This window comes from Balaenoptera physalus, assembly GCF_965194825.1.
Source record: "Balaenoptera physalus genome assembly, chromosome: 8".
NCBI classification, from domain to species: Eukaryota; Metazoa; Chordata; class Mammalia; order Artiodactyla; family Balaenopteridae; genus Balaenoptera; species Balaenoptera physalus.
Genome location: NC_138887.1, coordinates 101,998,951 through 102,011,545, shown reverse-complemented (window position 1 = coordinate 102,011,545; position 12,595 = coordinate 101,998,951). Strand labels below are relative to the sequence as shown.

General features: G+C 40.5%; 2 protein-coding genes across 8 annotated transcripts in view; one reads left to right on the top strand and one right to left on the bottom strand.

Annotated features, from left to right (window-relative positions):
• COPG2 (COPI coat complex subunit gamma 2) overlaps positions 1 to 12,452 on the top strand; it is a 144,617-nt gene extending 132,165 nt beyond the window's left edge. For all 4 annotated transcript variants that reach the window (XM_082472922.1, XM_082472924.1, XM_082472923.1 and 1 more), the window contains 4 exons: positions 10,311 to 10,408; positions 11,154 to 11,292; positions 11,594 to 11,692; positions 12,172 to 12,452. In XM_082472922.1, coding sequence (XP_082329048.1) covers positions 10,311 to 10,408; positions 11,154 to 11,292; positions 11,594 to 11,692; positions 12,172 to 12,302 — 467 coding nt within the window. In that variant the 3' untranslated portion in view covers positions 12,303 to 12,452. The remainder of the gene's footprint in view (positions 1 to 10,310; positions 10,409 to 11,153; positions 11,293 to 11,593; positions 11,693 to 12,171) is intronic.
• The window catches only part of MEST (mesoderm specific transcript), a 114,798-nt gene that overhangs the window by 82,508 nt on the left and 19,695 nt on the right, over positions 1 to 12,595 (bottom strand). The window lies entirely within an intron of this gene.

Genomic DNA, 12,595 nt, shown 5'->3' with positions numbered 1-12,595 from the left:
TGCTAGCACAAGAATGCTAACTCACTGTACCAAGTTTCTCAAGCACATGGTGATATGTAGGTAAAAACTTCTCATGTTAACAAGTATTTTGGTAATGTGAGTAGATAGCTGGTGATACCTGCATTCCTCATTCTGGTCTCAGTAACATTTGCCATTTTGCGCCTTGCATATTACAAACCCAGCCTAATTCATACATCCCTTCTCTAACCAGCATCTTCTCTCCCTTCCTCTTTCCTCTTTTTTTTATATGAGTCTTTGCAGTTACTTCTTTCACTTTCAGCCAGTCCTAACGTGACTCCTTAACTTCTCGGCAAACTAACATCACACTTACAGGCAGGTCTTCCATAACTCCTTTTGACTATTTGCCCTACCAGATCTTAAACATTCTCCTTATCTTTCACCCACAGATTCTATAATATATCAATAAATGCACTGTTATTCTCTTGAGATTGCCTCATCATGATCCGCAACCACTCCTCAACCAATAGCATTCATTTGCTCTACTAGAAAAAGTATCCAATCCACACCTTCTAAAAGGTCAGTCAGTGGTGATGTCTTTAAGGTTTCCACCAATGCCTTCTTGTCAAGGTTTATCTTAATCCATCTCTTTCTAACCTTTCTTAACAAGCGATCACTTCAGTCATAAATTTCCCACGAAGACTTCAAGAGCCAGCCTACCCAAGTCCTGTTCTTTGTCAGGGCCCGGATCCTCTTTCATTCTATATTCACAGTTCAGGGGCCTGAAGGTTCTGTGTTTCTTTCATTCATAACTGATCTGTCTTGTTGCCATTCCATCTACTCAGAACTACTGTCTAATTCACACAATGTCCCTTTACTTACTTGCCATCCTCTCCTATTTTCTTTTTATTCTGTCATGACCTTTGGCCTTGGTATGGAGCAAAACCCACTTCTCCCATCAGTATGACTATTCAAATAATGTCTTTCCATCTGCAAGGAACTTGAACATTGCTCTTCTGTCCGTTTGCTCCTTTTCCCCTTTCTCCTTTTGCTGCAAACTCCCTACATTTCCTCCAACATTCCTTCTTCTTTCAGCTATATCATTCCAGTGAATCTAATCATCTTTTCTGGATATGTACACTTTTAATATTCAGCACTCACAATTCAACCTTCATCCATCTTCCTTATTTCCTGCACTCTATACTGAAATGTTTCCACCCTCCATTGAGTCTGGATTTTCCCAGGATTTCTGCTCTGGCCCATTTTAAGTCCAATCACATTTAATTGCTCTCTATCCTCTCATTCTATTGACTACACTGATTGCTTCAAATCTTTTTCCAACAAAGCTTTCTGGGCAGCAACACATCATACTGCAGTTCTTATTTGGCGGTATTCTCACCTCTTTCCTTAGCTGGTTGATATCTGGCTTACCGTACAATCCTTCACTGAACTTTTAATTCTGATCTCTCTGTGCTCCTCATCCTGGCCCTCTTTAATGCCCTTCCTTGTTTAACATTTTGCTAAACTGCATGCTCTGCACCACAGCCTATATCCTACACTCCCTCTCCTTACTTAGATTTCAGCCTCCATTTTTTTCTCTCTCTCTTTTTAAAAATACACCTCAGCAGTTTCTCTCACAGCCAGTCCTAACATGATACTTTAATTTCTGAGCACTTTAACATCATACTTCAACAAGCTCTTCCTGAGTTCCTTTGACTATTTGCTCTGTCATATATATGAACATCTATAATATTTTGGGCTTCCATCTGTAATCATAGTGAGGGGTACATTAGTCTTCTCTTGAGGTGCACTCTTGAGGCGCACTTCCACTCACTTCTTACCAAATACAGTTCATCCTTTCACCAGATAAACGACCCACCTACACTCTCTAGTTGGTCAAACCAGCGTCTTTCAGGTTGCTATCGATGCCTTTTCATCAAGGTTCATCCTAACTTCCCCCTCTAACCATTCTTATCAACCAAGCCCTTTAATTAAAATGTTCTGTTCCCCCAAAATTCATATACTTACTACCCCACTTCTTTATATCTTAACTTTATGCTATATTTGGTTGAGTTTTTTTTAAAGAAATAGAACAGTGCACATATAATTGAGACTTCCTTTGTACCACTTAAGAACCATTTACCTCTTTCCCTTCTAAGAGAAAATCACTAAATACTTAAATACTTATCCTCATATATATTTTATACTTTTCATAAATATTCATATATCCATAAATAATATGTAATGCTCTCTGAGGGATATATATATATATATATTCATTCTTAAAAAAATTATTTTTTCCCAGCAAGACTTTAAGTGCTAGTCTACTTTCTAACTCCTATTCTTTCATATGCAGGCCTTTACTTCTCTCTAGTTATATACACCACTCATTGTCATCTTTAACTAACACCAAACATTTTTAACCAGTTAGACCCCTTCTGAGATCTGACAGATTTCTCCATTCCAAGTCTCTTCAATTCACATCTTATTTGCCTTTTTGCTACTCTGACTACTGAGAACCCTACTCTAATGCATGCAATGCTCCCATTATTTAGATGAAAACCTCCTCTTCTTTCTTATTCTGTTATGCTCTACCATATCTTAACTATCCATTTCAGCTACTATCCTATATCATAGCAAAGGGTACAGTAGTTTTCTAGTGAGGTTTACCTCCCTAACGATTCCCAACTACTCCTCAAGAAATACAAATAGTCTTCTCTATAGACAAACCACTGGCCCATGCTCCCTAACTGGTCAATCCTGATGTGTTTTAAGATTACTAACAATGTCTTTTTAGGAGAATTCATCTTAATAAAACTGCCTTAAACTTTATTATTAACCAAGCTTTTAATTAAAAAATCTTACCCACAGCATTAAGAGCTAGTCTACTCTATAATTCCCATTTTTATCCAGGTCCTTGAAACTCTGTTAGATACACCACTCATTACCATTGGGCCTTCCCATCCAATTTGAACATTTAAGGAAATCTCCATTCTGAGTCTCTTTAGTACACACCTGATCTGTATTGCTGCTATTCCATTACTCTTAAGTCTTCTCTAGTTCGTATAATAGTCCTTTATTCAGTTAACAAACTCTCTTTTCCTTTTTATTCCATCACAATCTTGGTCTAAATATGGTACCATAACTACCACCAGTCAATAGATACCATTCTTAAATCATCCGTTCACATCTGTGGGAAGCTTCACTTTGCTCTTCCATTGCTTTCCTCCTGATCCTTATTTTGCCCTAGAGAAACATGCTGCCTTGTCTTCTCTGCCCCTCCTTTCAGCTTCCACCTACATTCACATCATTCTTACAGATTCAGCTGTCCCTTTGGGCTAGATACTCCCCTCATGTTGGACACTCACTGCTCAAGCCCTGCTGTCTTCCCTTTGTGTCCTACACTCTTTACTGCCTTTGTTTGTATTCTCGGTTTAGCATAAACTTCATAGGATTCCTGCCACTGGCCTGCGTTTTATGTCCATCCCACTTGGCCTGTTTCTGACCTTTCACTCTATTGACCACACCCATTGCGTCTAGTATTTTTCCAAAAAAGCATCCTGGACAGCAAAACTTTATACTCCAATTCTTACTTTGCTATATTTTAACCTCACTTTCTCTCATTCATACACAACTCTGACAAAATTCCAATTCCCATTTCCTAATGTTCCCTTTTAGACCTCTTCAGTGTCCTTCCATATTTATTTTTCTACACTGCATGTTCTGTACACTAGCCTAATTCACACACACTTTCTGCTTATTTAGTTTCCAACCTCCATCTTTTGCTCTTTCCTTCTTTGCTATTTTTTCATACAAGTCTCCTCAGGTGCTTCTCTCACTTACTGCAAATTCTAATATATTTCCTTAACTTCTGAGTATATCTTTAATGTCCCTCTTATGGGACATTCTTTCCAATTTCCCTTTGGAGAATTCCCCCATATATCTTAACCTTTCATAGTGATGAATGCATATTCTTTTTGAGGTTTCCTCCTCTCCTGATCCCCACTCTGTGCCTCACTCAAAACCAATTTTCTACTCTTTAGATAAGCCTTTCCCTTAGATAGCTTCTAACCTGTCTTCTTCCTTTCCATCGTGGTCTTTGGCCCAGCTATGGTGCCTGTGCCTCCAGGTGGTATCAGTGACAATTTCTATGTCAATATTAAGTGATACCTTCTCATCTGGCTGGCAGCAATTTTAACTTTGCTGTTTTACTCCTTTTTCTTTCTTTTGCCTTATTAAAAACTGTACCTTATATTCAGCATCCCTCTTTCATTCAGAGACTGTGTATGTACATATCATTCCCATAGATTCAGTAATCTCTTCTAGATAAACGAACACCTCATATTCAGCAGTCACTGTTCAGACTCTGGACTGGATTATACAGTTCGGCCCACGCAGCCTCTCTCTTCCACACAGCTTCCTGAGCGGCTCCCCTTCATAACCTCAATTCTTATTTAGCCACATTCCCTCCTTCCTCTCTCTGAGTGGCTGCAATCTAGATTAACATAAAATCACTCTATTAAAGTTCCTACTCGCCCATGTGCCAGGATTTCTCACTCTAGCACTCTTTAATGCCCTTACCCATTGGCCATGTTACTCTCCTGCAAGTTCTCCACCCGAGTCTAATTCACATGGCCCTTTTCCCTTTTTTAGTCGCCATTCTCTCCTTGTCTACTATCCTTTCTTACAAGTCTCCTCAGTTGCTTCTCTAATTTTCAGCGAATCCTAATATGGCAGCTTGCTAGCAAAGATTTTTTAATCGGGATTACTCTTAATCTGCCTTTGTCTAAAGCAGTGGCTCTCAAACTTCAGTTTGTTAAAATACAAACTGCTGAGCCCCACACCCCAAATTTCTGATTCAGTAGGTCTAGTGGGGCGAAGAATTACATATTCCTAGGCAGTGCTGATAGAACACATCTTAAGAAGCACTGCTCTAAACTTTCCCCCAACCAAGCCCTTTAATTAAAAATTTCCCACGAAGGCATCAAGAGCAAGTCTACTCCTGACTATCACTCCTTTTCAGGCCTCTATTTCTCTCCCATTATATAGACTAGTCATTGCAGTCTGGTTTATACCCAACATACCACTCAGGCCCATTCTCACACTACAGGCTTCCCCATTCTGGGAATCGTTACGGTCATGTGGTTTTTCTTATTACCACCCACCTGCTCAGAATCGTTCTCTAGTCTATACAGTGCTCCTCTTAGCTTTACCCTCCGCCCCTCCTTCTGTGTCTTTTGGCCCAAGTATGGGATCCTCTCCCTCCAGTCAATACCTGTCATTCTTCAAATGGCATTCTTTTAATCTGGGGGCACCTGTAATGTTGTTCTCCCATTCCTTTTCCCTTGCTACCTATCTGGCCCTAAAGAAATATGCTGCCTTATCTTCAGCGTCTCTTCTTTTTTTTAGCTACCATCTCTGTTTCATTCAAGTGGATTCAGTCTCCTCCCAAACAGCACTCCCTAGCCAGGTTCTCTCCCCAGGAGCTGTCTCTCCACTTTCAGAAAATCTTCACACGACAGAGTAAATTCTAAGGATAACTTTAATGTGGCATTTGCAAGATATTCATTTGTATCTCCCTTTGGTGGTCTGCCCTCCCACGTCTTAATTATATACAGCATAATTTCATCTACCATCTGTACATGAAAATAACAAATGAAGTTTTACTTTTGAGTTGGGCATGATCGCTAGCCACTCAGCTCTCAGTATTAGCCATCCATGCTATAGACCAGTGCTCAGAGATTTATCCTGGTGTCTTTAAGGTTGCTGGCCTGTCTTTATATCAGAGTTCATCTTAATCCATCTCCTTCCAATCCTCCTAGCTAAAACTTCCCACCAAAACTTCCCATTACTTTTCGGGCCCTGTTCTCCCATTGTATATACTGCTTTTCAAAGTCTGGCGTTAAGACCCATCATTTGACCAGATAGACCCAATATAAGATCTTACAAGAGTTCTCATTCTGGAAAACTGTGTTCCTCATCGTATCTGCCCATGCCACTCCACCTGTTCTCAACTACTCTTCATATAGTTCTTCTCTTATGTAGTTTCCAGTCTCTCTCTTCTTTCTTATTTAATCATGATCTTTAGTACAAGTATGGTACCATATCCCTCCTGTCAGTACCTGCCAATCTTCAAATGACCCCATCTCTTCTGCAGCTCTTCCACTCTTTTCCTTGATTGATCCTAGAGAAACACCTATATTACCTACAGTCACTTGTTTTTTCAGCTACCATCTTTATACCATTTCTCATAGATTGAGAAGTCTCTTCTTTCATCTTGTTTCCTGCACACTGTTCTGAATACGTTTGCATTCTCAGTTCAGTACGGACCTTCATAGGATTCTTGCCACTGGCCATGGCTTGGATCCATCCCATTTAGACTCTTTAATATGTCACTCTATTGGTCATACTTGTTGCTTCAAATATCATTTGAGAAAAGATTCCCAGATTCTGTTAGTGAGGCACTCCCGCATTGACACCAGCTCTTATTAGCCACTTCCTCTCCACATCCTCTCTCCTCTTTGGCTGTAATCTAGCTTAGCTCCCATCTCTCTACTTAATACGCAGCTCTGCCCTTTTCCAGTGTTCCTCCTTCTGGCCCTGTTTAATGCCCTTCCCTACTCACCTTATATTTGGCACCCCAGCTTAAACCCTCCATCTTCTGTTTTTATGCTTCTAGCCTCCGTCTTCTCCCCTCTCTCCATGATATTTTCATACAAATATCCCTAGGAAATGTCTGTCACTTTTAGCCATGGTAGGGTAACTTCTAAGAGCAACCAGTTTTAATGGCGCACTGCAATAATCTATGATATCTTAGCTATCCATCACCCTTTCATTTACCATCTGTCTACAGAAGGAATGGAGGCAAAGTACTTCTCTTGAGGTGTATTTCCCTCAGAATCTTCACCCATTCTCCAGCAATACTCTATCCTCTGGCCAAACTACCTATTCACACCCTCTGTTAAGTCAAACCTACTCTCTCTAAAGTTGGCAGCAGTGGGTTTTTATCTGTATTCATTGTAAGCAGCTTCCTTATAAACTTCCTGTCACCCAAGTCCTTTAACAGTTTCCCTCCAAATTGGTGCTTCAAGAGCTAATCTACTCCTGCCTCCTACTCAAGTCCTTGCTCCTCACACTTTCTGTATACTTCTCATTGCTATATGGTCTTTACATCCACAATGTGTCCAGTTAGACCATTTTGAGCTCTGACAGGATTCCCCATTTGAGGTCTTTATTACACACCTGCTCTGCTTTCTGTGCTCTCCACTATACAATATTTCCATTTCTCTGCCTCCAGTCTCTCTTTTCTTTCTTTATTCCATCATGACTTTTGGCCCAGGAATGCTGACTTATCCTTCCAGTTGATGTCTGTCATTCCTTAGCGTCTCCTTTCTTTCTGAGGGCAACTTTAATCTTGCTTTTCTGTACCTTTCTTCCTTTTTCCCCATATTTGTCCTAGAGAAAAACCTTATCTTCAGCACCCCTTCTGCCACATGTGTAGCATTTTCCTGGTAGGCACGTTCTCCTCATTTTTGGCACTCACTGCTCAACTTGCTTTCTTTCATCTGCCTTGACTCCCTGCACACTCCACGCATCCCTTCCTTCTCAGTTTGGTCCAGACCTGTGGGGATTGCTGCAGGTAACCTGTGTTTCAGGTCCATCCCTCCTACCCTCTTATCTTTCGCCCCACTGACCACATCATTTTCTGTAACTATTATTCCAACACAGCTTTCTGGAATCTCCTCATAACCCCACTTATTTAGTCATAGTCTTCCCTCTAGTGGTTGAGGCCTGACAGCTCCCACCAAATCTCCCACTCTGCCATTTGCCACACTGCATGTTCTGCGTCCCGGCCTAATTCACACGGCTCGCTCCTTTCTTAGCTTCCAGCATCCATCTTTTCTCTTTTCTCTAATTCGGTGTTTTGGTAATTTTTTTTCCTACAAGTTTCCTCAGTAGTTATCTCCCATTTTCAGTCAGTTCTCAGACAAGCCTCATTTCTGGGAACAGTCTTGATGTAGACCTTCAGGGCATTCCTCTCTTATTCCCTTGGTTATCTGCCTTGCTTCATTCATGAAGCGCTCATCTTTGTTATGGCAGTGGACTTAGTATTGTTCTCTTGCCACGGAGAGGAATTGTCTCTGTCACCCCCTTCTCCTCATCACCCAGTGTTAGTCATCCTCTGTCACAACACTGAGCGATTGCTACCAGTGGCTTTTAATGGAGTTCACCTTAGATTCCCTGTAACCTCTCACTGTATTAACCAAACCATTTAATTGAAAATTTGCCACAAGTTTCAGAAACATTATCTCTATTAATGCTTCCTTATCACTTACTTATATATAAAGTGTCTTCTGTCTTTACTTATACATAAAATTCAACCAGTTAGCCCAGTCTGTGATCTACCATTATTCCTGACTGTCTCTCCTTATTCCTCTTCCTCATTTGCCAGTAGCCTCCATGAACCAACCTGGGGTTCATATAATCTTCTATTACTCAACATCTATCCTGCCTCTCCATTTTTATTTGATCATGACCTTTGTTCATACCGTAATCCCATTCTCTCCTTTCATTTTTTCTTTTTTTAAATACCTCAACTGATACATTCTAGGTTTGTGTTAATTTCCACTTCTTTCTTTCTTCTTCTTCCCCCTTCCTCCTGCAGAAAATCCTACCTTAATTTAAACAAGATCCTTCTTTCATCAACCCCCTATTGCACTGAAATACATTCTGTAGTTTTGATAGGTACACTCTTTCCTATATGGGGCAATCCATTCCCATCATCTGTTTTCGGTATGCTAGAGTGAATTCATTTGCTCTCTGAATTCAGGCCTATTCATAGGATTCCTACCAGTGGCTTTAATTAGCTCTAACACTTCAATCTCTTGACTGCCTCAGCTCACTAGAGCCTGCTGGAAAATATCTAGTCTCCTTCCTTTGAAATATAAGGTATTTCAGATTTGTTCCTAAACAAATTCTCTTCTCAGCACCTATGTATTAGCCTCTCTCTTACTGCTTCCAATTACACCACTGCCTTTCTAGCCTCTTTCCTTTAGCTCGTGTACCTTCCTCTGCTTGCCAAAGCTCTTTTGCATCTTTTGAGATCCAATTAAACTGTACATCCTTTCAAATTTTTTATGATTTTCCCAGGCTGTTAATCCTGCACTCCCACATAGCACTCTATTAAAACTTATATTAAAGAACCTATGGTACTAAATTGTAATGTCACAGGTATATATAGGTAGATCTCTCACACACACTGTTATTCAACTCCTAGACAATCAGCTGTGGGGAAAAAGGTCATGTCTTAGTCGTCTTTTTATCTAAGGATCTGGCATATTCATTTACACCTTTACATTATAAATGTATTGACATTTTCTACATTTTTGGATGGAGGGAGTTTAAAGTTAAAACTGAACAAATGAAAGTCTCACTACCCAACCTGTCATATACGGTCTTTACATCTGAGTCTATTCTTTCCTGTCCTTGCCTATCCCCCAAGTAACTTTCTAACTCCACAGTTTCATATATATATATATATATATATATACACACACATGAAATTTTTTAAACCTATAAGCCTTTTCCAGACCATGGACTAGACCCTTATGTGCCTTTTCTTCATCCATGATTAATAAATCCCCTCCTTCAGACAGTTCAGAAAATCCTATCTTCTTCATGAAGACTTCATTTTCCTTCATTTCTTCCACGGAGTATCTCAAAACATATAATTGCCCACTTGCTTTTCCATTGTACGACACTGACTTCACCGATATTAGAACTTCATTACTGACCTACTCACTAAAGGTTGAAAGTTGACATAAAGCAAGTTCATTCTGGTGATCTCTGAACCCACTGTTGGTCCACAATCTACAGATATAATATCTGTAAAGATATCGAGACTGTGATATACTTAGTATTAAATTAATAATCTGTGTGCTTTTGTACCATCCATATTTTATGCTTTGTCAGCTCCTAAAGTAGTGGTTCTTAACGTTTTGACAGGCATGGCAAAAAGCCCCTTAAAAAGTGTCTCCCCTGCTGCTTTCCTGATCTGTAGTCAGATGCTCTACCACTGAGCTATACCCTCTGCTTTCCTTATCTGGATATAAAAACAGAGTTTTGCCCATGTTGTCTTTTCTGTACTATTCTAACTCGCAGCAGGGGATAGATTTTAAAGTCCAGCCTACCGGCTTCTTTTGAGAACTACGACCATAGAAAACAGCCTACATATGTGTCACTTGATAATTCAGAACACAGAGCCAAGGGCAGATGGTGCTTCCTAAGTTACTGATGGAAACCGTGTGCTTGTGCTGCCCATTGACACAGGCTTCCTGCTCTCTCTCCTCCAGCTGCAGGTACCTTCAGCTGCACCATGAAATTCACTGTCCGGGACTGCGACCCTGACACGGGGGTTCCAGCTGAGGAGGGGTATGATGATGAGTACGTGGTGAGTCTCCCGAGACGCACTTTGACCCCTTGCACCACTCACTGAGTGACTTCTGTCTGGAGAGAACATTTTCATCTGACATGAACTTATGGGACTGTATTCTTCTCAAACACATTACAGCTGAGGAGGACCTGCGCTAATCCTCCTCTGTCGTGGGAGTGCATCACGCCAAAGAGAATTAGGATTTACCACTTCATTACTGATTAAAGCAAAACTCACCCTTTTTAATGTTTTTATAATAGGGATAATTAAGAGATGAAAATGATTTTCATTGAGATCAGTTTTATTTAAAGTATTGGGGGTAGGGGTTTTTTGTTGTTGTTCAGCAGCTTTTAGTTTGCTTATAATGTAGCCACATCATGGACTGATAAGCCTTCACAGAATGCAGGGAGAAGTTTTAGAAATATCTACCTGTTCGTGAATGCGAAGTTCAGAAGGCCCTGTACGGCTTGAACTCTGCAGTTATGTGTGGCAATGTGACTGCTTTGTACCTACACCAGGGCTACAGACGTTGATCTGAATATGGCTCTAGCCAGATGACCTGTTTTCTTGCTTTCCTTTGCTAGGGCCTACCTTGTTAGACTTATCCAGACTACAGAACTTCAAACTAGCTTGGTAGTAGAGTTTTTCCTAGGCTCCTGCAAAGGCTATAACACAGGATGATAAAACCAAATGAACTAGTCTCTTCCACCTTTTACTGAACTGAGAGGACTCATTTTCTGACCCCTGTTTGTTAACCCACTAGCTAGAAGATCTTGAAGTAACTGTGTCTGACCACATTCAGAAGGTAATGAAGCCTAACTTTGCTGCTGCCTGGGAAGAGGTAGGCGACACCTTTGAGAAAGAGGAGACCTTTGCCCTCAGTTCTACCAAAACTCTTGAAGGTGAGAACAATTTTGCTATCAGTATATTGCCTGATAGCAGTCTAACACCTACACCTAATAGGCATATTTGTTATTCCAAAAGGACTCCCTTTTCTTTAAAAACTCCGTAAACTATTTCACTTTAAAACGCCAGAACGCTGTCTTCATCATCTAACAGAGTCAACCCATTTCCAGTCCAGTAGCCTCCCTCCACACACCACCGCCAACCCCGTGCACCCCCACCTCCCAGCACAAACTAGTGCAGAGGCAGATCCCTACGCTGACCTTTTCTCATATGGTTGCATCAATCTTCTCAACACAGAAGCTGTCAACAACATCATCACATTTCTGGGCATGCAGCCATGTGAGAGGTCAGACAAAGTACCTGAGAACAAGAATTCCCATTCCCTCTATCTGGCAGGTAAGAAACTTTCACCAGATTTCTCCTTCATTTTGTTGCAGAATTTGATAGGAAGGGATGTGCACGGGCATCTCATGCCCTGCTACTGTCCCATTATCCCATTATATGAGTTACAACTTGAAGCCCCATCAAAATGAATAATTTGTTTTAGCTGTTTAATTTGCATGCTATTCTTAGATGGTTCTTTTAAGATGTATATTTGGCCCAAGACACTTAAATCTCTTCTGCAGATACCAGTGCCACCCGCTTAAGTACTCCATATCAATATTATTGAATACCTTCTATGTACCTGGTATTACGGGAATACAAAAGATTATTTAGAATTTGTATGTAGGATTCAATTCCCACCATAAGCACAAATCTCTAGAAAAGCTAAACTAAAATAATAGAAAGGAAATGCAGGCAGAGCATGATAAATTTCATTATTCAGAGCTTGTTTTGAGTTCTTAACATGGTTTTCCTCACTTTTTTCCTCTCAGGTGTATACAGAGGTGGCTATGATTTATTGGTGAGGTCCAGGCTGGCCTTAGCAGATGGGGTGACCATGCAGGTGACTGTCAGAAGCAAAGAGGGAACACCTGTAGATGTTATCTTGGCTTCTGTTGGATAAGTTTTTACTGGGTGAGATGAAGTTGATGTACCCTTCACTGTCAGTGGGCTTTCAGGCTATTGGCATGAATTTCCCAGAATCATACTTTCAAAAATGAATGACTTCAGAAAAGCAAATTAAATGTTTGGCCCTGAGCCAGCAGATCAAGCAGATGTCTGTCCTTGTGCATGTCTTTGTTTTTGTTCCTTTTTCTTTTTATTACACTTGGTCAGCTTTGGTATGGTAGTACAGCTTTGGGTGATCTTGAAAATCAAATACTATCCTATGCCCCAGCTGCTTAACTTCATTAAATT